The sequence below is a fragment of the Myxocyprinus asiaticus genome, chromosome 28 (assembly GCF_019703515.2).
Source record: "Myxocyprinus asiaticus isolate MX2 ecotype Aquarium Trade chromosome 28, UBuf_Myxa_2, whole genome shotgun sequence".
Classification (NCBI taxonomy): domain Eukaryota; kingdom Metazoa; phylum Chordata; class Actinopteri; order Cypriniformes; family Catostomidae; genus Myxocyprinus; species Myxocyprinus asiaticus.
Genome location: NC_059371.1, coordinates 11,368,429 through 11,391,825, shown reverse-complemented (window position 1 = coordinate 11,391,825; position 23,397 = coordinate 11,368,429). Strand labels below are relative to the sequence as shown.

The 23,397-nt window shown below is 38.7% G+C and overlaps 1 protein-coding gene across 6 annotated transcripts in view; it reads left to right on the top strand.

Moving 5' to 3' along the window:
* The window catches only part of LOC127419230 (zinc finger and BTB domain-containing protein 46-like), a 112,942-nt gene that overhangs the window by 29,864 nt on the left and 59,681 nt on the right, over positions 1–23,397 (top strand). For 5 of the 6 annotated variants that reach the window (XM_051660469.1, XM_051660468.1, XM_051660474.1 and 2 more), the window contains one exon: positions 5,317–6,318. In XM_051660469.1, coding sequence (XP_051516429.1) covers positions 5,352–6,318 — 967 coding nt within the window. In that variant the 5' untranslated portion in view covers positions 5,317–5,351. Of the gene's footprint in view, positions 1–821; positions 1,035–5,316; positions 6,319–23,397 lie in introns of those variants that run through there. The other variant, XM_051660472.1, reaches the window with a different exon arrangement.

Here is a 23,397-nt window from a genome sequence, read left to right as displayed (position 1 = left end):
ATGGAAATTCTGTCTTTATTTACTCACCCTCATGTTTTCCAGCTGAAAAAGAAAAAAAATCTTAAACCAGACTAAGCTGGGCTGCATTTCCCAAAAGCATTGTAAACTTAAAGGAATATTCTGGGTTGAATACAATTTAAACTCAATCAACAGCATTTGTGGGGTAATATTGATTTCCAAAAAAATTTTTTTTTACTTGATCCACCTTTTCTTTAAAAAAGCTAAATCTGGGTTACAGTGAGGCACTTACAATGGAAGTGAATGGGGGCCAGTCCTTGAATGTTGAAATATTCACTGTTTCAAAAGTATAGCCACAAGACAAAGGAAATGCGTGTACAAATTTATTTTAGTGTGATAAAATCACTTACTGACCTTTTCTGTGTAAAGTTATAGCCAATTTTACAACTTTGTTACCATGACGATGTAATGTCAATGCTAAAACCCTAAAACGACTGTAAAAATGACAATTTAAACAACTTTACAGCTCAAATAATACACAAGTTTTAACAGAAGAATTAATGTAAGTGCTTTTATAAAATTACAAGCTTCACATTTCTGTTTAAACCCTCCAAAAATTGGCCCCATTCACTTCCATTGTAAGTGCCTCACTGTAACTTCCATTTTTTGCTTTTATTCATGAAAAGGAGGGATGAGTCAAAATTAATTTTTGTGGTAATCAACATTATGCCACAAATGCTGTCGATTGAGCTTAACTTTTATCGAACCCGGAATATTCCTTTAAGCTGATCATAGAGACCTTTGGCGCCAATGGTTTCTACAATCTACTTAGGCTAATGATGCTTTTGGCAAATGCAGCCTTGGCTTGCTGGTCTTACGTGCTGGTTTACAGGTCTTTTAGCCTGGCAAAGCTGGTGTTTAGCTGGTAGGCTGGCTGCTCTCCCAATCAAAACCATCTAAAACCAGCAAAATAGGTCAGCTTGAACAGGCTGAGATACCACCTAAGACCATCAAACCATCTTGGGCTGACCAGGGTCCAAAGTCTTTGTGTGAAGAAAAGTGTTCCACAAAAGAAAGTAAGTGTAAATCATAACAGAATTTGTTCTCTTTAAATTGCCTTTAAATTCTTTTGTTGTTCCCTAGAATGAGTCTCTTTTTACTTCATAGTAGGAAATGACAGATTCATGGGCAACGAATCAAAAAAGCCTCAAGCTTAGCTGTTGAAGGCTAACTTAAAACTATTAAAAAGAAAAAAAGTCACTTGTCAACGTCAGTCTCTTCACCTTTCAGTCTTCCCAGTAAGGTGTATTTGTACAAGTGGACATAGGAGAGGCAGAAGATTGATTTGATCTTACAAGCCATCAGGTTGAGAGGAACTTTCCTAAACATGACCTGAAGTGTGCCGGCCCCGCAGCAAACGCTGCTGTCACTATAGCGAACGGGAGCTGTCACATTGCAGTCGGCCCGATGCAAGCTGACAGGCTGAACACTCACAAAACAAATCATGGCCCCATTGGGTAACATGCCACGTCCCTGCGATTCAGCCCCCATAGGACAGCTTATGTGCTGCTCACAGAGGATGTAAGTGGTGAAGTGTATTGGAGGTGTCTGTGTTTGTATGTGAGTATATGTACGAATAGTTGAATGTTCATGAAGTATGAAGTAACATCTCATCATGGAAATCATGGTTTGGATCTTAGTGAGAGATGCTTACACAGGGACACATTCTCATGAATATTAGTCTATGGGTGAATCTCACGAAGGAATGTCCGGGAATGTTTTGCACTGAAATAAAAAAAAAAAAAAAAAAAAATATATATATATATATATATATATATATACAGTTGTGCTCAAAAGTTTGCATACCCTGGCAGAAATTGTGAAATTTTGGCATTGATTTTGAAAATATGATTGATCATTTATTTAAGGATAGTGATCATATGAAGCCATTTGTTATCACATAGTTGTTTGGCTCCTTTTTAAATCATAATGATAACAGAAATCACCCAAATGGCCCTGATCAAAAGTTTACATACCCTTGAATGTTTGGCTTTGTTACAGATACACAAGGTGACACACACAGGTTTAAATGGCAATTAAAGGTTAATTTCCCACACCTGTGGCTTTTTAAATTGCAATTAGTGTCTGTGTATAAATAGTCAATGAGTTTGTTAGCTCTCACGTGGATGCACTGAGCAGGCTAGATACTGAGCCATGGGGAGCAGAAAAGAACTGTCAAAAGACCTGCGTAACAAGGTAATGGAACTTTATAAAGATGGAAAAGGATATAAAAAGATATCCAAAGCCTTGAAAATGCCAGTCAGTACTGTTCAATCACTTAATAAGAAGTTGAAAATTCGGTGATCTCTTGATACCAAGCCAAGGTCAGGTAGACCAAGAAAGATTTCAGCCACAACTGCCAGAAGAATTGTTCAGGATACAAAGAAAAACCCACAGGTAACCTCAGGAGAAATACAGGCTGCTCTGGAAAAAGACGGTGTGGTTGTTTCAAGGAGCACAATACGACGATACTTGAACAAAAATGAGCTGCATGGTCAAGTTGCCAATGCCACAAAAAAGCCCAGTAACAATATGCCCGATAACACCTTGACACGCCTCACAGCTTCTGGCACACTGTAATTTGGAGCGACGAGACCAAAATAGAGCTTTATGGTCACAACCATAAGCGCTATGTTTGGAGAGGGCTCAACAAGGCCTATAGTGAAAAGAATACCATCCCCACTGTAAAGCATGGTGGTGGCTCACTGAAGTTTTGGGGGTGTGTGAGCTCTAAAGGCACAGGGAATCTTGTGAAAATTGATGGCAAATGAATGCAGCATGTTATCACAAAATACTGGCAGACAAGTTGCATTCTTCTGCACGAAAGCTGCGCATGGGATGCTCTTGGACTTTCCAGCATGACAATGACCCTAAACACACGGCCAAGTTGACCCTCCAGTGGTAACAGCAGAAAAAGGTGAAGGTTCTGGAGTGGCCATCACAGTCTCCTGACCTTAATATCATTGAGCCACTCTGGGGAGATCTCAAATGTGCGGTTCATGCAAGAAGACCAAAGACTTTGCATGACCTGGAGGCATTTTGCCAAGACGAATGGGCAGCTATACCACCTGCAAGAATTTGGGGCCTCATAGACAACTATTACAAAAGACTGCACGCTGTCACTGATGTTAAAGGGGGCAATACACAGTATTAAGAACTAAGGGTATGCAGACTTTTGGGGTCATTTCATTTTTTTCTTTGTTGCCATGTTTTGTTTTATGATTGTGCCATTCTGTTATAACCTACAGTTGAATATGAATCCCATAAGAAATAAAAGAAATGTGTTTTGCCTGCTCACTCATGTTTTCTTTAAAAATGGTACATATATTACCAATTCTCCAAGGGTATGCAAACTTTTGAGCACAACTGTGTATATATATATATATATATATATATATATATATATATATATATATATATATATATATATATATATATATATTTTGAATAAAGAAATTCTATTTTTGGACCAATAGAATTTTTGGTAATTATTTTTATGACAATTAAGCACATTTTCCTCCAAATTCTTATTACTTTAATGCAAAAACTGAGATAGAGTTCGTAGTACTTTAATAATAATGAAAGTCATCCTGCATGAACACAAAGATTTTTTTAAATTAAAATAAGCATAAATTAATGGTGACACATATAATTTTTTTCAGTGCTAGCTTTTACTGTTTTCAGTATCTTTTTATTTTGGGGACAAATTTAACACAGATATTTGTTGAGAGTTTTTTGTGAAATTCTTCCAGATGCTGTACTTCTCTTAACAGGTGTGTGTGTGCATGTGTGTAGTTTCTCTTTCCTCTCTCAAGAACAATGCATTGTCTCTGCTAGCTCTCCTCCCCCATCTCTCTATCTTAATAATTCTAGCAGAGATGCTCTGGTGTTCACCGTTCCACATGCAACCCTTTAATCATGATGTTTTTCTCTTTTCGCTTTATTAACTGCCAAATAAAATCAGCCAGCGAGTGTGTAAAGCACTTTAACACAATCATCGCTTCTCCTCTTCTCACTTTTCTCTGTTTCGTTGTTAAATGGCTTCATTTAATTACCATTTTGTGAGTTAGTTGAATAATAAAGGAGAAAATGGAGCTGCCAAAAAGATAATTCATTTTTAGCGAGGAAAGGTGATGGCTGTAGCCCAGAAGAGAGTCAGCCTCAAGCCACGAGCTGGCCAAAGCATGTCACCTGGTTCATAGTGGCATTTTACTGATGTTTAGTGCTTAAATGACTTTTTACAGAGATAAAATACCTCAGTAATAACAACTCAAAGCTATGTCAATTTCTTCTATCAGGTTTTACATAGGTAGGTGTCCTTTCAGCAAAGGCACTTTTTGGTGATAAGTGAAAATTGATCTAGATTTTGATGCTGCGCTTCGTGAAAATGCAATTCTTCATGGGTTTCTACAAAATGCATAAACGGTTAGCAGCAGTGTCAGTCACTTGTCACACTACTTAAACATCTTAAAGTTGTTTGTCGCAATAGATTGCCAGCCATAAAATGAATCACAAATTCAGTCTAGTTCCTGATTGCCAGGCCCACACAGAATTTGTGGCCACAAAACAAGACACTCCTCAGACTGCAAAATCATTTTGCAGTCTGAGAACTCCTAGGATCATCAAAAAAGTTTCTTGTCATAGGGCAAAATCTGCATTCTTTGATTGCTTAGTGAGACATGTTCACAGATGACGATTAATTGCCTTTGCGATGAATCTCCACCTCTGACAAAGTTCTGTGCAGTGTGACTGCTCCTACAATGACCAAATGAGATAAAACACCCACTCAATGCTGTCAGTTAGGACAACTGGGACTAAAGTCTTGGCTGGGTATTGTATATTCTGACATAATATCGTACAGACATAAAGATCTGAATGGGATCATATCGTACAGTCTGACAAGCAACAGTCACAAAAGGAGTGTAAAAATCTTATGGTGTGCACCTGGCATAAGGTGGTTAGCTGTTCACCTAGCCTGACCAAGCTGGATAGGCTGGACTGTTGTCTTGGTTTTATAGGGGTTTTGGGCACTTTTAAGGTGGTCAGACTGGGAGACCAGCTGAGTGACCTGCTAAACCAGCTGACCGCCAGATTGGCCAAGATGGAAGACAAGCTAGACCAACTTAAACCAGTTAAGACCAGCAAACCACCTTAGACTGGTTTAAGATGGTCTTTTCAGCACGGCCTACACTTTCAGTCCAATGCTCTTTAATTCTGTTTCTGCAGAAATATATGGTCTACTTCCTGCCTCTATGGCAACTGCACTAATCAGATTTGTGTTGTATGTTTTTCTTCCAGACTCTGTTCAGGAGAAGCAGCCAACCATTAGTCCAATGAATAATCGGAAGGAAGACATGGAGATCACGTCGCACTACCGGCAGCTCCTTCGCGAGCTGAACGAGCAGCGGCAGCACGGCATCCTGTGCGACGTGTGTGTGATTGTGGAGGGCAAGATCTTCAAAGCACACAAGAACGTGTTGTTGGGCAGCAGCCGCTACTTCAAGACACTTTACTGCCAGGTGAAAAAAGGCACCGAGCAACAGGCCACCATCACGCACCTGGACATAGTCACCGCTCAAGGCTTCAAAACGATTCTTGACTTCATGTACTCTGCACACTTGGCGCTTACGAGCAAGAATGTAATTGAGGTGATGTCGGCTGCGAGCTACCTGCAGATGACCGATATTGTCCAGGCGTGTCACGGCTTCATCAAAGCGGCGCTAGACATCAGTATTCGGTCTGAGCTTGCGGACGAACTAGCGGATATTGAGATGGGCAATGTAGTGAGTTCTATTGGAGTTGGGGCTGGGCCCGGTGTGGTTGGGGCCTCGGAGGCATTGGCGTCTATGATCTCTGGTCGCAGCTCTTCACCATGGTTGGCCAGGCGCACTAGCCCGGCAAACTCATCTGGAGATTCAGCCATCGCCAGCTGCCACGAAGGCAGCAGCAGCTACGGCAAAGAGGACCAGGAACCCAAAAGCCATGAGAGCCAAGAGGATGCTTGTTTGCAGCCCTTGTGGCCTACTGATTACCGTTCTGTCCAGGTCAAAGAGGAGCAGGTCTCCCCCTCCAATCTGCAAGATGGGGCTGGCCGAGGTTTACAGGAAATGCCTGGAGAGCAGGGTGGCAGAGGGGATGGGGGCTGGCAACACCCTGGCTCAGGCCGCAGGAAGAACCGTAAAAACAAGGACACAGTCAGGCACATAACCCAACAGAATGAGGGGGACAGTCGGACAGCATCACCGCTACCGTCCACGCTCTCCACTTCTGGCTGGAGCTACAACAACCAGGACATTCCAGGTAAGACCGCTGCTTGAGAGTTGTTTATGTTGATAGTGGCTGCTTTTTTACTTTTATTATTTGTGATTGCTTAAACAATCTATCAGTACTACTATTGCTCATACTTAATAAACACCCAGAATACCCTAGCAGCCAGATGCTTGTACAACAGCAGTGCATTAACAACCACAGGTAAGCATATTCTTTAGTTGTGTTTTATAAGTGTGATAATGTTTAATAATTTCAAGTTTCAAGTTTTTTGTCATTATAAATGTCATTTTGACAGGTCTGCAGTGCAAATTATATATTATGTAGCTGGTATTATTTCTGGATTGTGCATTTCAATTCACAAAGTTTATACTCATGTCCACTTTAGTCATGTCTGTATCGCAAGTTCATTTTCCGATCTAAAGTGGAAGAAACTTGTTAAGACTGAACATTTTCTGATGTCAGGACTCTATCTGCAGGTGTCTATGATAATTCATTGAAATGGTTCGATATATACTGGTCATGGGTACTTGATATATGTTATATTTTACATTTTCACTGCAAATGCTGGAATTGCCATTGCAGCTCTCTGACTGGCCAAAATGCGCCGTTCGACTTTTCTGAAACCCTCTACTTTTCCCTGTGGAACTCGGATGTTTGACCTCTGTCCTACTTTCTGTAAGATCTGAATTTCTGCATTTTGAATTTTAGTATATTGAATTCTATATTGAATTTTAAAATATTGAATTATCTTAAACTGTAATTTTATAATCTGAATATTTACAACTAATTTCACCCTTCTGCTGTTTAAAAATACAAATCTATAAAATACGCCACTAAAACAATTCAATTTTGCTAAATGCCACATGTCTACAATTCAAATTTCTGAAATTCAAATTGAAAACTATAAAACACGCCATGGAAAATTCAGTTGTTAAATGCCACGTCTAAAATTTGAATTCACAAAATTCTAATTCAAATAATTTGTCTTTTATTTAGCTCTATACACATATGTAATTTAATATAAATTTTATTAATCAAAATTAATCACAATCACAATATGAAGTAAAATAATCAACAGTTATGATTTTCATCATAATACTTTAAAAAAAACTTTTTTGTGGTCATACTCTGTAATACGCACATACATGAGTAAGTGTCACCATGTTACTGCATGCCAATCCCTTGAGTGTAAATCTTCAGGAATACTTTTCCAGAGTGTTTGACTCTATAATTCCTGCCCAGATAAACTGTCAGAAATAGAACTCAGATGAAGATGAAAATTATTGTTGTAGCACTAATGGTGTAGCTGGATAACAAACTACAAATTGAGGTAGGGAATTTGGACTTGAAAAAACTAATTTCCTCATTAATATCAGAAACACACAAGGGAAGCGAGGCAGCCTCATCAACCTAAAAACAAAATCCGTGATGAGGAGCAAATCACGCGAGCAAGCGGGGAAGAGACCCTACCTGTCTCAGATACTGTTGCTTGTAGGTATGTAGATCATTAAAGTGTGGCAGCCCTAATCTCTGGTGTATTTGTGCAGGCCGACTGTGAAATGGGCACACACTCTTTAAGAAAACAGGATAATTGAATTGACCTTGGTGGCGGTGTGAGGATTAAATTGTATGTGTGTGTGCCTGTGTGATGGGATGGGGGGGTGCCCCAAGGTCTTCTGAAGTGTGGAGAAGAAGGGATAAAGTGAAGGAGAGAGGGAGGGGAAGACGAGGAGATCTGTATCAGCTTAGTGCCAGTTTACCTACTTAACTCTCGAGGCTCATCCTCTCTGTTTGCTAGCACTGCTACCTGAGGCTTCAACAGAAATAACTGCACTCGCTGACCCAACCCCACAGATCAAATATCAAGTGCAAGACTCACCACATCTATGTACACACCGGATCACTGTACTATATACTCACACACTCACAAAAGTCACACCCATTTCTTTGTGTGGAACACAAATAGTACACATTCACATTCCACATGCATTGACCCCTAAATAAGCCAAAGTTAATGTGCTAGTCTGGTTCAAGATTGTGAGATATACAGTATGTAATTAAATTCTTAATGGAATTGAACATTTTTGACGTCAACATATGTAGATCTCAGCCCTTTTTACTTCTGTAATTTGATGTATTTCCAATTGAAACAGGAGATTCAATGAGAAAAAACATAGGGTGAGACTTACAGTATATACTTTAAAGTTTGTTATTCTCATTATCCTCATTGATGATTCTCATTAAGTTCTCATTACTGTATTCTCATTATTTAAATAATATATCATAATTTTTTTCGCAAGATACACTATTATGATTGTGACTTTTTCATCACAAATTCTCACAAATAACGTCACCATGCGCAATATCTTAATGGTCCAAAATGTTTTCTTATATCATTTCTTCTTTGTCTTTTGATTTAGGGATGAAATACAACCCACACATGTTCTTGACAAAATTTGTGAGATTCATGAATGAATTCATGGAGTTTCCATGGCAGTGAGGCTGTGTTTTCTGAAGAAAAGGGACTTCTCCTCAGTATTCACTTTTGTGTACTAAATTATTTAACTCTTATTGATGCATTGAATGACAGGCACAGAGTAAATATTCATTATTTATTTGATTTCTTGTATTTTATCACTTATCTATTATATTTCACATGATAATGCTTTACTTTTCATTAAAACATTAGGAATAGACCATTGAGAGCTTTAGTAATTAGCAGGACTCTCAGTTTTGGATATATAAATCACTTAATAATAAATTCCAGTTTCAATGTAACCTGTATACATCAAGAGGTCTTGTCACCAGGCAGTGTTAGGGAGCAACTGAGCTTTCTGAAGAGTTTTCCCAGATTTGGTAAAGGGCACAGGAAGTGTCTAGTTGCAGATGTAATGGTTTGCACAGTTAACAGTGCTGTTTACTGACAGCACAGCTTACTTCTGCTACGTATTTTCCTATTATTTAAATTAAAATGTAAGTGAAACCATACACATTATTCCACAATAAATGTTGCAAACAGTAGAACACTACATTTTTATCATTTGACCTTGTTATTTTACATTTTTAAGCCAGTTTTGTGTAAAAAGTCTTACGTTTTTGTAGTGCGATCAAATAATGAGTCAAGAAAGAGATGCTAAAACTGTGGCTGATATTTCAGTTCATTCATAGCACTGGAAATGGAAGGTGAAGTCAACGTTTTGTATTGTTGGATACAGTATTCCAGTAAGCTTCTCATTTTTGCAAATATAGTAAGTAATATAGGTTTCTATGCATACAAGCTGCATTCATACATACTATATACTGCAGCAATAGTTGGAGTAGTATGCTATTCTGAACATAGTGCAAGTTTGAGTGTGCACAGTCTAATGGTTTTAAGAAGCTTGAAATTGGTGATCAGCATGTTTATAGAAATGTATCTAAATCAAGGGCGTAGGTTTGGTTTGAAAGTTGGTAGGGACATATAACAAGGATAATATTCAAAATGTTTGTTGTAAGAAAATGCGAGAAAGTCATTCTGGTAATATAGGCAAAATAACATTATTACCTCATATACTGACCACTAGGGCTGCACGGTTAGGAGGAAAAATGTGAAATGCGATAAAGTTGGATAATATGCAGCGATATGTAATGTGATAAACAAAAGATTAATGTTCAAAATAAAATTGTATCTTCAAGAAGATTTACAACCGAGAAAATAATATCCAAGGGATATAAAGTGACATTCTGTAAAATGTATTATCAATGATTAAACAAAGGGAAATGTAAACAAAGGGTAGGGAAAATTAACAATTTACATGGCAAAATGACATCAAATGATTAATATATTGTGAGGAGAATGGAACATTGACATTTTTCCCCACTTTCTGCTTTCCGACTCCCCTCACTCCCACATAATCTTTTCTCATATTGCTTATTCACATGTACTTACAATTTTATCTGAAGTAGGCCTCCTGAACAAAGTAGGCTTTAGGCTTAGCCTACAATTAATTACTTTTTTTATTATTTTATCACAAATGCCTTATTTTTGTGACAAAACAGTATTTTGTATATAATCCTGATGCTCTTCTCTAATGTGCAAAATAAAAAAATTATTGTGAGTTATACCAGCATCTTAAAATCCTGCACCTCTTACACAATCGCTTACCAGCCGAAAAAGAATCCTCCATTGTGCTGCATGCAAAACAGGACATTTTTTACTTTTTGTCAGGAAACAGTTTATACATGAAAAGAATGCTTGTTTAAATCTACTAATTTCAAGGACTGGATGTGAAATACCAATGGAAATCTGCCCTCATAATCTCCAGAAAATGATTTTTTAAAAATCGTAGAAACGACTGTGATTGGTGCATCCTGAACAGCTCTGATAAAAGTAACAGATGCCACGTGACAACAGTGTTTATGCTCTGCTTCTGAAGAGGAAGGACAATAATTTACACTTTAATAATTATACTAAGGACATTTAATAGTTGTTAAAATGAAGACAATTATTTGTTTTTCTTGTGTGGTAAAATTGCTCAAATGTTGATCGGGACATTTAAGATTTTCTGTTTAAATTTCTATCTAGCAGAACATCATCTCTCATCCTACACTCTGTGAAATCTATGTTGTTGTTTTTTTCATTGTGAGGATGTGGTTTTTAACAATTAGGGAGCCAAGACCAAAACGACAGTACGGTCAGACTACTGTCTAAAGACTGGGCTTCCAGCCATTTCTCTTTTCCAATAACAGCTTATTCTAATTGGCTCATTCCTTATTGATACTGTTGCCCATGTTTAAATGACCTCATCACAATAGAGATTAGAACGCTGTTTATATACTGTAAGATGAGAGTCAGAGAAGGGAATTAGGCCTATATGCATGCAACTTTAGGTTCTGAAGTTCCACTGAACCCCATTTCAGGCCCCTGTTGAATGATATGGGCATGATTGGACATTCCCTATGATTCATCCTTTAAGCAAACAGATTTTAAAGGACAGTAGCTTTGCAGTTTGTAGAGAAACATGAAGAGTGCTGCTATCAAAGATGTGTGAGTTTCTTTCTTTGCTGTCATGTAGTGCTCATCTTTTTCGTATCCTCCTACAGTTATTTGTTGTATTAATAGCGGCTCTATCAGTACGTCCCCACCCATTTACATGTGCTATGACTACATTACTCTCATCATGAGAAGCAAACTCACTTGTCCATGAGTGTGCATGTGTATGTGTGTATGTATGTATGTATGTAGACTGTGATGAAAATGTATCTCAGGGCTCTTCAGAAAACCATATCTTCTTTGAGCAACCAACCATGCTCTTTCTTGCACACAAACCCACAACTTCTCTTACACAGACCTGAGTAACAGCTCCTTATCTCATAGACTGTTTAAACAACACCCCTTATTGTACTAGTACACTTACCATAGCTGGTGTCAGATATAGGCTTCTATAATAGGCATTATTGCTTGTGATAAACAAAAAAAAAAATGACATTTAAAAAATCAGAGTGAATGAGTGAGTGAGTGAGTGTATTCGCTCTGAAATGCAGAAAAGGAGGATTTTTCTTCAAACAGAAGATCCATCATTTTTACCAGACAGCTATTGTTGTGAAGTAGATTCAAAATGTTTAATGCAAGAAGTAAAATACAGTTAAAAAAAAAAAAAAAAGACTAGTGAAAAATAATCAAATGGATACGGAAGAATATTAAATCATTTTAATTTGTATGCACCATTATAACAATACATAGTAGCAACATGCATAGTTTAACTATGGTACAAATCTATTTTTACTAAAACAAACCAATTGTTTCGATTCCTTGAAATAACTGTACTAAAATGAACAGTTTCGATCAATGAATTGATTCATGAAATTGATTCATTGAATCAGACAGATTGAAACTGCTTCAGGAAAATGAATCAGACTTAATAACGCTAACGTCATTTAACGCTAACTTCACTTCTACTGAAGTTTAAATCAGAGACGCTGTCATTCAAACACTCTCATACTTGCAAGTCACAAGATAAGGAAGGATTGAGATATTAGTCTAATGACACAATCTTTAGAAAGTTTAAATGACCAAATAAAAAGCTAATTGAAAACATTGTGATATTCAAAATGTTACTTAATGTAAATATTGACTCATTTCACTGTGAATTTGGCGACAGTAGGTCGAAAGTTCTGCTCCTGAAATCGGTCTCTACTTACTGAAATTCAAACCACTGCCCCCAGTGGTGGAAGTATTGTTGAATGTATGGGCACATGTGAGCTTCAGTTTCTGGATGAGATGTCCACAGACTTGTGCCAAAAGTGAGTTGTGAAGTGAGTTGTTTTTAGTTGTAATTGATGTAATACAGTGAAGAGGAATATACATTTTTGTAAACATACGCCCTAACCCAAACCCCACCCCTAAAACTAACCATCACTGGAGTAATAATGTAATCTTGGAGGGAAAATGCAACCTCCGAATCGCATTCATCATTGATTATGTGAACGAGAGAAACCAGTGTTTCTCAATGCTAAGAACGCTACTTTGGAAGAAGAAATTTGAAAGGACAGGAGGACGTAGAATGCTTCTTTCATGAGCTTTGATATATGCTGTGATCTTCCTGTTGTTCAGTTGACCATCTCAGCACACTGGTAGCCAGTGAGAGAACAGCTGCATTATTATTATCATCATCATCACACCAGTGAGTTTTTGCAGGACTAGTGACACGTTAAAAGAATAAAGTCTGATAACACTCGTTTCCTCCATGTGTTCCTTACTATATTAAAATGAAGACTAACAAATGTTGACCGAATATTATTATTTTCCGAACCGTCAGACTTTCACAAGCTTACAGCAGGAAACTCTTAGGGGGAAAACACGACAAATGTCCTTCGTCTGCTACCGTAGTGCTGCTATGACTTCTGAGACTTTAAATGGGTTCTTGCCCACAAGTTACCGTCCGATGAATCCTTAATATTCAGTCTGATCAGGAATGCATCTGGGTAATTTTCTGCATTCTCTGTACTTGAGTTCTTGAATATTGGAATTGAACTTCGGCAGTGGGTGATGATGTTGAACAAGTCCACGAGAACATAAGAAATCAAAAGAACGCACTTTGAGAAACAGCTATAGTCTCTTGTGGCTGCTCGCACAATACGCTATCAAGAGCAGTTGGTAGCAGTGTCAAATTTTCATGTTGGAATAGTTGATATACAGCCCAGCCCTAGAAGGCATTAGCTTTAGCATTAGCGTTTACTTTTGTGAGGTCAGAAAATTACAGCCATGGAGTAATGTTTCAGAAATTTACCCAGCTCTTTTCTGATGCTATGCTATGACATCTTTGTGAAAGTGGCTTGTTAGTTGTAGTGTTATTAATGTGGCAGGTTTACTCCTAAATGAAGTGGGGGTTTCTGTGGTTGGGAGGGGAGCTACGCTGTGAACTTAAAACTATCATCAGGGGATTTTTGAAGCTGGTCAGGAAATGGCCACCGATACTTTTTTAGATGATCATCTCATGATCAAGGCTATCGGCTGATCAGAAAGAGACAAGGAAACTTGATGAAGATCTGTTTGATCGTCCCCTTCCTCATCCACATTTAGATCTTTCACTCATTTACAGCCACTGAGGTTGTTCTAAAAGTGTTATTTGTTTACTCATGGTGAATCTTTGTTCCTTAGAGATGTGTGTGGTTTCTCTAATGTCTGTCTTTATTTTTGTGCAGATGTATTTACTGGAGTAAAAATTATAATAAAAATGACAAATGTTCAAATTAATACACCAAAACATTTAGGGTTTGCCCAAATGTATTTCTTTAGGATGACGAATGTGGTTATATTTAGGAATAGTTCACCCAAATCATGAAAATTCTCATCATTTACTCACCCTTTTGCCATCTTAGATGTGTATGATTTTCTTTCTTGTGCAGAACACAAATAATGATTTTTAGAAGAATATTTCAGCTCTTTTGATCCTTACAATGTAGGTGAATGGGTGCCAGAACTTTGAAGCTCCAGAAAGCAAATAAAGACAGCATAAAAGTAATCCATAAGACTCCAGTGGTTTAATCCATATCTTCTGAAGCGATATTATAGGTGCAGAGGAGAGACACGTCAATATTTAAGTCCTTTTTACTGTAAATCTCCACTTTCACTTTCTTCTTGTTTTGCTTTTTGACAATTTGGATTGTTCTCACCACCTACTGGGCAGGGAGAAGAATATTGATCTGTTTCTCACCCACATATCACACTGACATCATATTGCTTCTGATGACAAATATTTAACCACTAGAGTCATATGGATTACTTTTATGCTTTTTGGAGATTCAATGTTTTGGTCACCATTTACTTGCATTGTAAGAACCAACAGAGCTGAAATATTCTTCTACAAATCTTAATTTGTGTTCTGCAGAAGAAAGAAAGTCATACACATCTGGGATGGCATGTGGGTGAGTATATTATGAGAGAATTTTCATTTTTGAGTGAACTATCCCTTTAAGAAATCATACAGAGATGACTTGTTCACAATAACACCAAAGTCATTTGGAAAATGAATGAGGTCAGTTTTAATATCATGCTGTCTTAAATATGTATGTATGTCATTTAGTATGTGCATGTGTTTGCGTGTCCGCCCTTCTGTAAATAAACACACCCATAATCTAACTCTCTGAACAGCCATAATGTCCTGTAACAGTGTCGTCAACCCCCCCCCACCCCCCCATGTCTGCACCATATCTGTCTCAACTCATCAGCTCTCTCTCTCTGTTTTTACACTCTCTTTCACGTCTCTTTCTCTCTGGGTCTCTATAGTCAAAAGGTGTGTGCTTGAAATAATGAGAGAGAGGCCCCTTTAACCCCCATCCTCTTACCACTCTCCCCATAGTATTTACACCTCATTAAACCTGAAATAGCTTTAATATTTAAAACATTGTGAACCGATCTCAACCCTCACACCCTGAGCACCTCTGGATTTTGCCCCCTCCCTTGCCGCTTTCTCCCAGTTTAATAATCTACTTTCACATTTCCTTCCTCTCTATTAAGACCAAAATAGATTTCATATTTCACAAGTTGAACTTTTACAAAAAAGTTTAACCCACTCTCTTCACGCTTTGCCACTTATTGCCTTTCTTTCTTTCTTTCTCTTTTTTTGAGTTTCCCTCCATCTTTTACTTATCCAAAGTGATTCCTTCTTTTCTTTTGAGTTAGGGAAGATTTTGTACTCCTCAACCCATTAAATGACCTACACTACTGTCTGGCCTCTCTTTCTTTGTCTTGTTTCTTTCTCTCTCTGTCTCCTCACCCCCATGGCATTCTGTGTTGCCCCTCAGTGTGTCTGAATGCTTGTTTGTTCTGGGGAAAGGCATCATGTCGGATTGTCAGACAGAGTTCTTGTGTTCTGCCTCGCCTTTCTCTCGCCTATCTCCTCTCTCTTTTGCCTCTTGATCTCCCACTGTTTGTTAAAACTGGCCACATAATTAGGTATTAATTGTCCTGGGTACAATAGCTTTTTAGTTTAGTGCAGGTATTGTTACTGGCTTAAAGAAAACAAAGACAGTATAAGGAGAAGGAGACTGACCTGAAAAATGACTAGGAGAAATCTCAACACTCTATAAGGTGTCTGTATGAAGGATTATATTCAAAAGAGCCAAACACTTCATTGGCACGTCACCTGGTGTTTTTGGTCCATAGAACACACATTTGCACTAGACCTACCTGAAAATTATCATTGTTGTCAGATTTTATTGGTGATTTGATATACAGGTATATGTTATTAAAACATAAGCTTGGCAAACAGTTTTGGAGATTTTGGTCTTTCTCCATGTACTGTAAGTAGATAGAAGCCGTACTTGCATGACTAGACAATAGCAAAGTCCCTTTAAAGGCAAGTTAGTATACACAGTGGCCATCTTGGGAATGCTTCCGGGCAGCTATTTTCTATGGATACAAACAGCATAAAAGTGCAACTCCTTTCTACTTAAATGGGGAAAGACCGAAATCTCCAAAACAGTTGGTCAAGATTATGATCAAAGAACATATTTAGAATCTGCAGTAAAATCTGACAACACTTGCATCATAAATTGTGCTTCTTCTGTTCAGATCACGTTAAAAACATTCTTTTTCAGGCTGGTCCAGCTAATGTGCATACTCGTTCTCAAGCTGATGGACAGCCAATGTCTGTATCTAAAAGGTGATTGGCTCTTTTATCTGTAAGGCGGGACTTCCTTTTCTACATTCACTATATTGAGTGTTCCAGTTTCTCCCATTCATTTTAATACAAGTGCTCCGTCTCAGGCAAAATAGTCTCTGACAATAGCTGCCAGGGTGTTACCAAGATGGCTGCAGAGTGAACCGGCTTGCCTTAAATGGGCTTTAGGATAATTCTGGGTTTTTCTCAGCCTAATGTTTATACTGTATATCTCATGTGTGGCATGCTTTTGACTTCAACAGACAAAAATGTATCAAAATTTCAGACAATAATGGCTTTAAGATGATGTGAATATACTGTATATTAATAAGCTTTTTAGACTTTTTTATTTTTATGTTTAAGGCTATTTGTTGTTTAGGGCTTTCACTAGTCTTTGGGGGTGAGTCTGACAAAAAATAATTGTCCAGGTCACATTTCACCCCAAAATCAAAAGATTAAAAACTATTTATAACCAATTTAACACATTCCACCCAAATTTACATTACCGTAATGCTTTAGTTTTAACTTCCAAGATTCTTGTAATTCGCATTATTCTCATGAATATTCTCATGAATAAAATACAGTACTACTATAGTTCTTCTTATTGAAATCAGAATATATTATAGGCAGTGCAACAAATATATTTACATTTATCCAAAGAGACTTACAGGCTTGCTAGAGCTCTTGTAGCACAAATGGTAGAGCGTGGCGCTAGCAACGCCAATATCATGGGTTCAATTCCCAAGGAATAAACAAACTGATACTATGTATACCTTTAATGCACTGTAAGTCACTTTGAATAAAAGCATCTGCCAAATGCATAAATGCTATCGCCATGCTCTACCAGTTGAGCTACAGGAACCAAATACTACCATGATGTATTGATACTCTACAATTTTAATAATATATGTTTGTTTTTTTGCTTTTCAAAAATGTGAATTGGGGCTAAATGTGCTTAATTTTAATGAAAATAATGGAACAATGAAAAAATCTTAATGCCCTAATAAAGGCTTTATTTTCTTAAAGGAAAATTGTATTCCTTATTTCTTTCTTTTTTGATTTTTGATTATATATATATGACCCGTATATGTTCTTGCTAAGTTTTGCGTGATTCACCTGCAGGTCTCATCTGCGTGTCCTTGTCTTCCTCTCTGATTCACCTGCAGGTCTCTTCTATTTGTCCTTGTCTTCCTCTCTGCTCCTGAACGCATCTATCACTCTACCTTACCCCTCAACCATTTGTGTCTCTCTGTTAGTCTCTTTTGAAGTGAACAGTCTGGACTTTATCATGGGTAGAAAAATCCACCTCGAGGTGGAGCTCCCCTACATCAGTCTCCAACACTCTACCAGAATCCTTTAAAATTGCTCTATATATAGAAACTTTGGCCCCTACAGCCGAGAGGTGCCTCAAGCCAGAAGGCCAAAGGTGTCTTGGCATTGGCCAGAGAAGATGACGATAATAATGATGTCATTTTTCCAAAACGTAAGCACCCCCTTCCCTTGCAGCAGAATCCTCGATCTGCTCAGTAGAGATGGAGGGATGACAGAAGGAGAAGGAGCCATAAGAAGTTCCATTTGGTCTTGCAGATTAGCACAACCCAAATTGTGTCCATGGACTACCAGACCATCCTTTAGGACAGGGGAAAAGTGTCCTACTGGCAGCAATGCCTCAGACGCTCTAACAAAATGTAATTTGTGGGCTTTCTGACATTTTATACACATTTAAACTTAAAAATGTATGAATTTCATTGCATTACTTTAGATACAAAATAAATGTAAAGATGTAAAAACAAAAATGTACAATGTAAAAAGATGACAGTAAATGAATGGGGCCAGAGGAGGAACAGAAGGAGACAATCAGAACAAGACACAGGCCAGACTCAAACCTGTTTCTCCTACGTGAGCACCAAGACTCAAAAAGCAGCAGCACTCATCGGTTATCCATCCAGTCCAACACACAGCCACACAAACAACGATTTCTTTAACACAAAGGGAGTTTTCGGCATTGTCGTAAATAACCCTGTTTGGGGAAAGAAGGCAGCGCTCAACTGGCTGTAATAGACGTCTTTAAGGGAACAGAATATGACAAGCCACTTAGTAACGTGGTGGGCTGTTTAATGGAGGATAATCCCATTAATCAGGACGGATGGTGGGGCATGCTTTTGGTCTCGTCGCTCACCATCAGAATCAAAGCTGATCTCCAGATTAATTGGGGGTAGCTGGTATTGTCCTGCTTTTGCTGGAAAGTTTTTTTTGTTTCTTTCCTCTTTTATGGAGATCACATGTCCTCTCTTATGATATGTGCAGCAATCAGTTTAGGCAAATTACACACTAGAAAAAGCTCTGACGGAGGGTTTGATGGATACGAATGCTTAAGATATGTTTTGAGGGTGTTGAAAGAAGTTTGAAATCAAGCAGGAAGCCGGTCCTGTACCTGCCTCTCTAAAGTGCTCATTGGTTAATAAATGCCTATGACAAAGCAATGAAGTGTCACTTTAGCAAACCCTTGCATTCTTTTTAGTGATGCAACAAAGAATTGGTCAATCATCGGTAAAATCCAAGTTAATCATGCTTTTTGTTTCAGTGTTTTGTTTATAACTGAGACCAATTACTCTGAAACATGGAAAACATGGAGAGACATTGTTAATAAAGTTTATTAAATATTTACATTTATTTCGAAGTTGTGTAATTAATTATCACTGATTTAAAACAAGGTAGCATAAAAAAAGCAGAACAACCGGGGTCCTGGGTTGCTCAGTGGTAAAGACGCTGGCTACCACCCCTGGAGTTTGCTAGTTCGAATCCCAGGGCATGCTGAGTGACTCCAGCCAGGTCTCCTAAGCAACCAAATTGGGCCGGTTGCTAGGGAGGGTAGATTCACATGGGGTAACCTCTTCGTGGTTGCTATAATGTGGTTAGTTCTCGGTGGGGCATGTGGTGAGTTGAGCGTGGATGCTGCGGTGGATGGCTTGAAGCCTCCACATGCGCTATGTCTCTGTGGCAACGTGCTCAACAAGCCATGTGATAAGATGCACGGGTTGATGGTCTCAGACGTGGAGGCAACTGGGATTCATCCTCCGCCACCCGGATTGAGGCGAATCACTACATGACCACGAGGACTTAAAAGCACGTTGGGAATTGGGAGAAAAAGGGGGAAAAATCCCAAAAAATTATAATAATAAAAAGCAGAACAACCAGACTATTGGTATCAGCAGATGTTGTTTGAAATAATTGGTATTGGCACACAAGGTTTATATTGGTGCATCCCTAATTTATTGTGACACACCATCCTCATTAAAATGAATATATTCGAAGCAATCTCTGACTTAAACTCTAGTGTGTAGGTGCCCTAAAAACAGCATTCTGGGACGACTCTCATTTCAATTGTCATTTGCCAACAGATGCATACATGAGAGTGCATTTCAACAAATGTTAAAATTTTTGTGACTTAGTCGCACGACGGAGCATCACTTTAGCATACGCTTGTGTTTTTCCATGATATCCTTGCGGCTCACAATCCCCATTGAAATCTGCAGCGTTTTCTGACATTGCATTAACTCTAGTGTATAGGTGCACTAAAAACAGATACCTGGTTCACAAAGAGAGACACTAAGTGCATTTACAAGTACAATATGCTGATAACTACCAAAAATCACCTTATTCAAAAAAATCTAACATGCAAGAAAAACACTTACATGAGATTTGAAATCCTCTGGTTATTCTCTGCTTTTGACGTCAAAACATGAACAGTCATGCGGACAACATGTTCGCATGTTTGATAAGCCAGTAAGAACGCTGGTAAAAGTGTTTATATGCAACATGAAATTGGGGTAATGAGCAGAATTCTATGTGTCGATCTGTTTTCGTTTTAGCCCTTTATGACCTTACCCCGATAAAGGAAAACCGTGTAAGCTGTTTACATTATCACACACGTCATAGTTAGTAGGATGGTGTACTCATTGTTAGAGAGTGAGAGTGGAGCATTCTGGGACATGATTATATGCCAGACAAGTATCTGTTTGAGGAGAGCAGGCTTCATTTAGGGTTTTTACGCACTCTAAAAGATTATGTTTGATTGCGTAGATGTTCATCAACATGTGATGTGTGCGGGTTTAAACCTCCTTACAGTTCCATTTCCTCTTCTTGCATTAGCTTCAGTCACAGTGGCGTGGACAGAGGGTAAGAGGTGTGTGTTTGTGTGGGTGTGTTTGAGTGTGTCTTAGAGGGGTTAGAATACCACCAAGCCATCAAACTTCCCCATTCAGGTCAGGACAATGCCCTGCTGTTTGTTTTCTTCTGCTGTATTTTACTCTGCGGCTTTTTCTTCCTCTTCTGGTTTTAAGGGAGGTTCTGTTCTTTATAGACAAACCCCCTCCCTCTCTTTCTCTTTCTCTCTCTCTCCTGCTCTCTCCCCTCCAGTCAGACCGGTTTTAATGGAGAGAGAGAGAGGAGAGGAGGAAGAATTGAGCTGTTTGGACAAACGGATGCCCTGGGCAGGATGTGGAGGTTTGCTGCCCTCTGGGTGTGTCGGATTGGCCCCGCTACACACACACACACACTCACACATCCAACATGGGAGGGCAAAATCTCCCTTCCTTACACACACACTCTCTTTCTTGAACCCCACACCCTCATTCTTCTCTCCAACTCATCTCAATCCTCCACCCTGTGTCCTCTCCTCCCTGCTCTCCCTCACTCCTAAAAAAGGAGAGGTTTGGGAGAGAGGGCGTTTGAGGTGTAAGGGGAAATTCCTCTGTGTGTGTTTGTGTGTGTGTGTGTGTGTGTGTGTGTGTTTGTGTTTGTATGTGAAAGAGGGCAATGGCTGATGTGTGAGCTATAGCTACACCACCACATCTGTCTATGTGTTTGCAGAGGATGATGTTGCCACTGTGCTGTAATTTCAATGGTTGAATCAGGTGTGATTTTACTGTATACATTAACGTGATCGCACGGGAACTGGACAAGTTGCTACCAAATGTTCAAGTACCCTGTCTTTAACCCTATTCTGCCGAATTACTGACAAGCGCCAAACCCCAAGAGACATCTTCGCATCAATTGAAATGTGTTTACCTTTTCCTGTTGCTCTAGCAGCCTCAGAGACATGGGTTCTGGTCCCGCAGAAACCAGGAAGTAATCACATTCACAGTCAATGATGAGAGCAAATCTGAGGTTACATTTTCCGTTCAAATTTAATTTTTACTCCACTGACGGTTAGGTTTAGGGATGGGATTTGGATTAGGGTGTATGGTTGTTAAAATGTGTATTCCTGTTGGCTGTATTATAGTCAGATTATAATTTATAACAAAAAATTCAAACTCGCTTTACAGCTCACATTTGGTACCACTCTGTGGACATTTCTACCGGAGACTGGAGCTCACTCATGCCCATATGTTCAGCAACACTTACAACTTCAGCCACTAGGGGCAGTGATTCAGATTTCACACAGGCCGATTTCAGATGAGGAACTTTGGACGCACTGTCACTAAATTCACAGTGAGATTAGTCGGAGGTACGTTGCATGGAGTAGAGTGTGTGTAAGGAGGGGGGTTTACTTAGTTATACTTTGGGGACATCCCCAAAGATAAGGTGTTGAGGGTACAAATCTGTCCTTTGCACTAGTATGTCCCCACTTCTGCCCCACCAGTTCCTTGTGTCATTTCGGTTTTCTCTCAAATAATAGAGTGCAGCAGTTATGTGTGCAGTTATGTGTGTTTGTGTGTGTACTGTATGTGACGGTATGCCCTTGAAGAGATGCAGTGTCTTTGGGTGTGACACCACCAGAAATATTCCCTGGCTTAGGTTTCAAGCCCACCAACACCCATACACACAGAGACACACTGCAAAACTCAGACACACAGTAAGAGAGAGGTGTATTGTGGTTTCCTTTGTGAATACTTTTACACTGAAGTTTATTTTTTTGGGCTGGCTCGCTAAAGAAAAGACTCCTGACATTGGTGTGAAGTTAAAGTCTCCTTTTTCTGTGAAAATGCCAGGAAGTTGGCAGATTGTCGCCCTCTCCCTACCACATTTTCTCTCTCAGAGGTAATGTGTGGGGCCAGAGAGAGAGTGAGAGTGTGAGAAAGGTGTCACCGTCCTTCCCCTGAGGCGGCCAGTATGGAGGGTCTGGCCTCATCACCAGCTCGACTCCAAACAATTACAACCTCACGGCAGGAGCCACACATACACACCTTTTTCACAGAAGTGGTGCTGGTGCCTGAGTCGGTACTTGGGCAGGGAATCTAAAAATCTCTGAATTGGCCCGTGTTTCCATTGACTTCAGTGTTGAGTGATGACATAACTGACAACATTACTACATAACCTACCCACAAACAAACATGCGGCACCACAGTGTTTGTGAACGTTACTTCTAGTTTTGAGAACATTTTTTAACATTCAAATACATTTAGCTAATTCAGCGTATTCATGCCATCATGCGTTGGCTTTGATGTAGCAGAAAGAGGATATTTAAATATAAAATGAATTCATAGAAATCAATTCACTTATATTATGTTTCTAAATAAAATATTATCAATACTACAATTAAAAATTTCAGATAGACTTGAAAAATGTGGTACTGTCTTAAGGATTGTTGGGTGCAATCTGATTACAGTGTTATTAGTTACTGTAATCAAATTACTTTTAAATAAAAAAAGTAATGTAAGCATTAGATTTTAAATGATTGTAATCAGATTACTGTTCTTGACTTTCAGTTAAGTAAATTACTTAAGTACATTACTAGGGTTACACATATTTCTGAAATCACAGTATTTATTTAAAAATACATTTAAAACATGAATTATGTATGTATGTATGTTTGCGATTTGTGTGACAGCTGAAGTGTCACTTACGAGTCATTGTAAGGGAGAAATGTGTGGTTTCAAGTGTATGACTTTAGTACAACAGTGAGCAAGGTGGAAATATAGACATTATTTTGATATTGTTGAGCAGAAAAACAAACTTTTCTGTG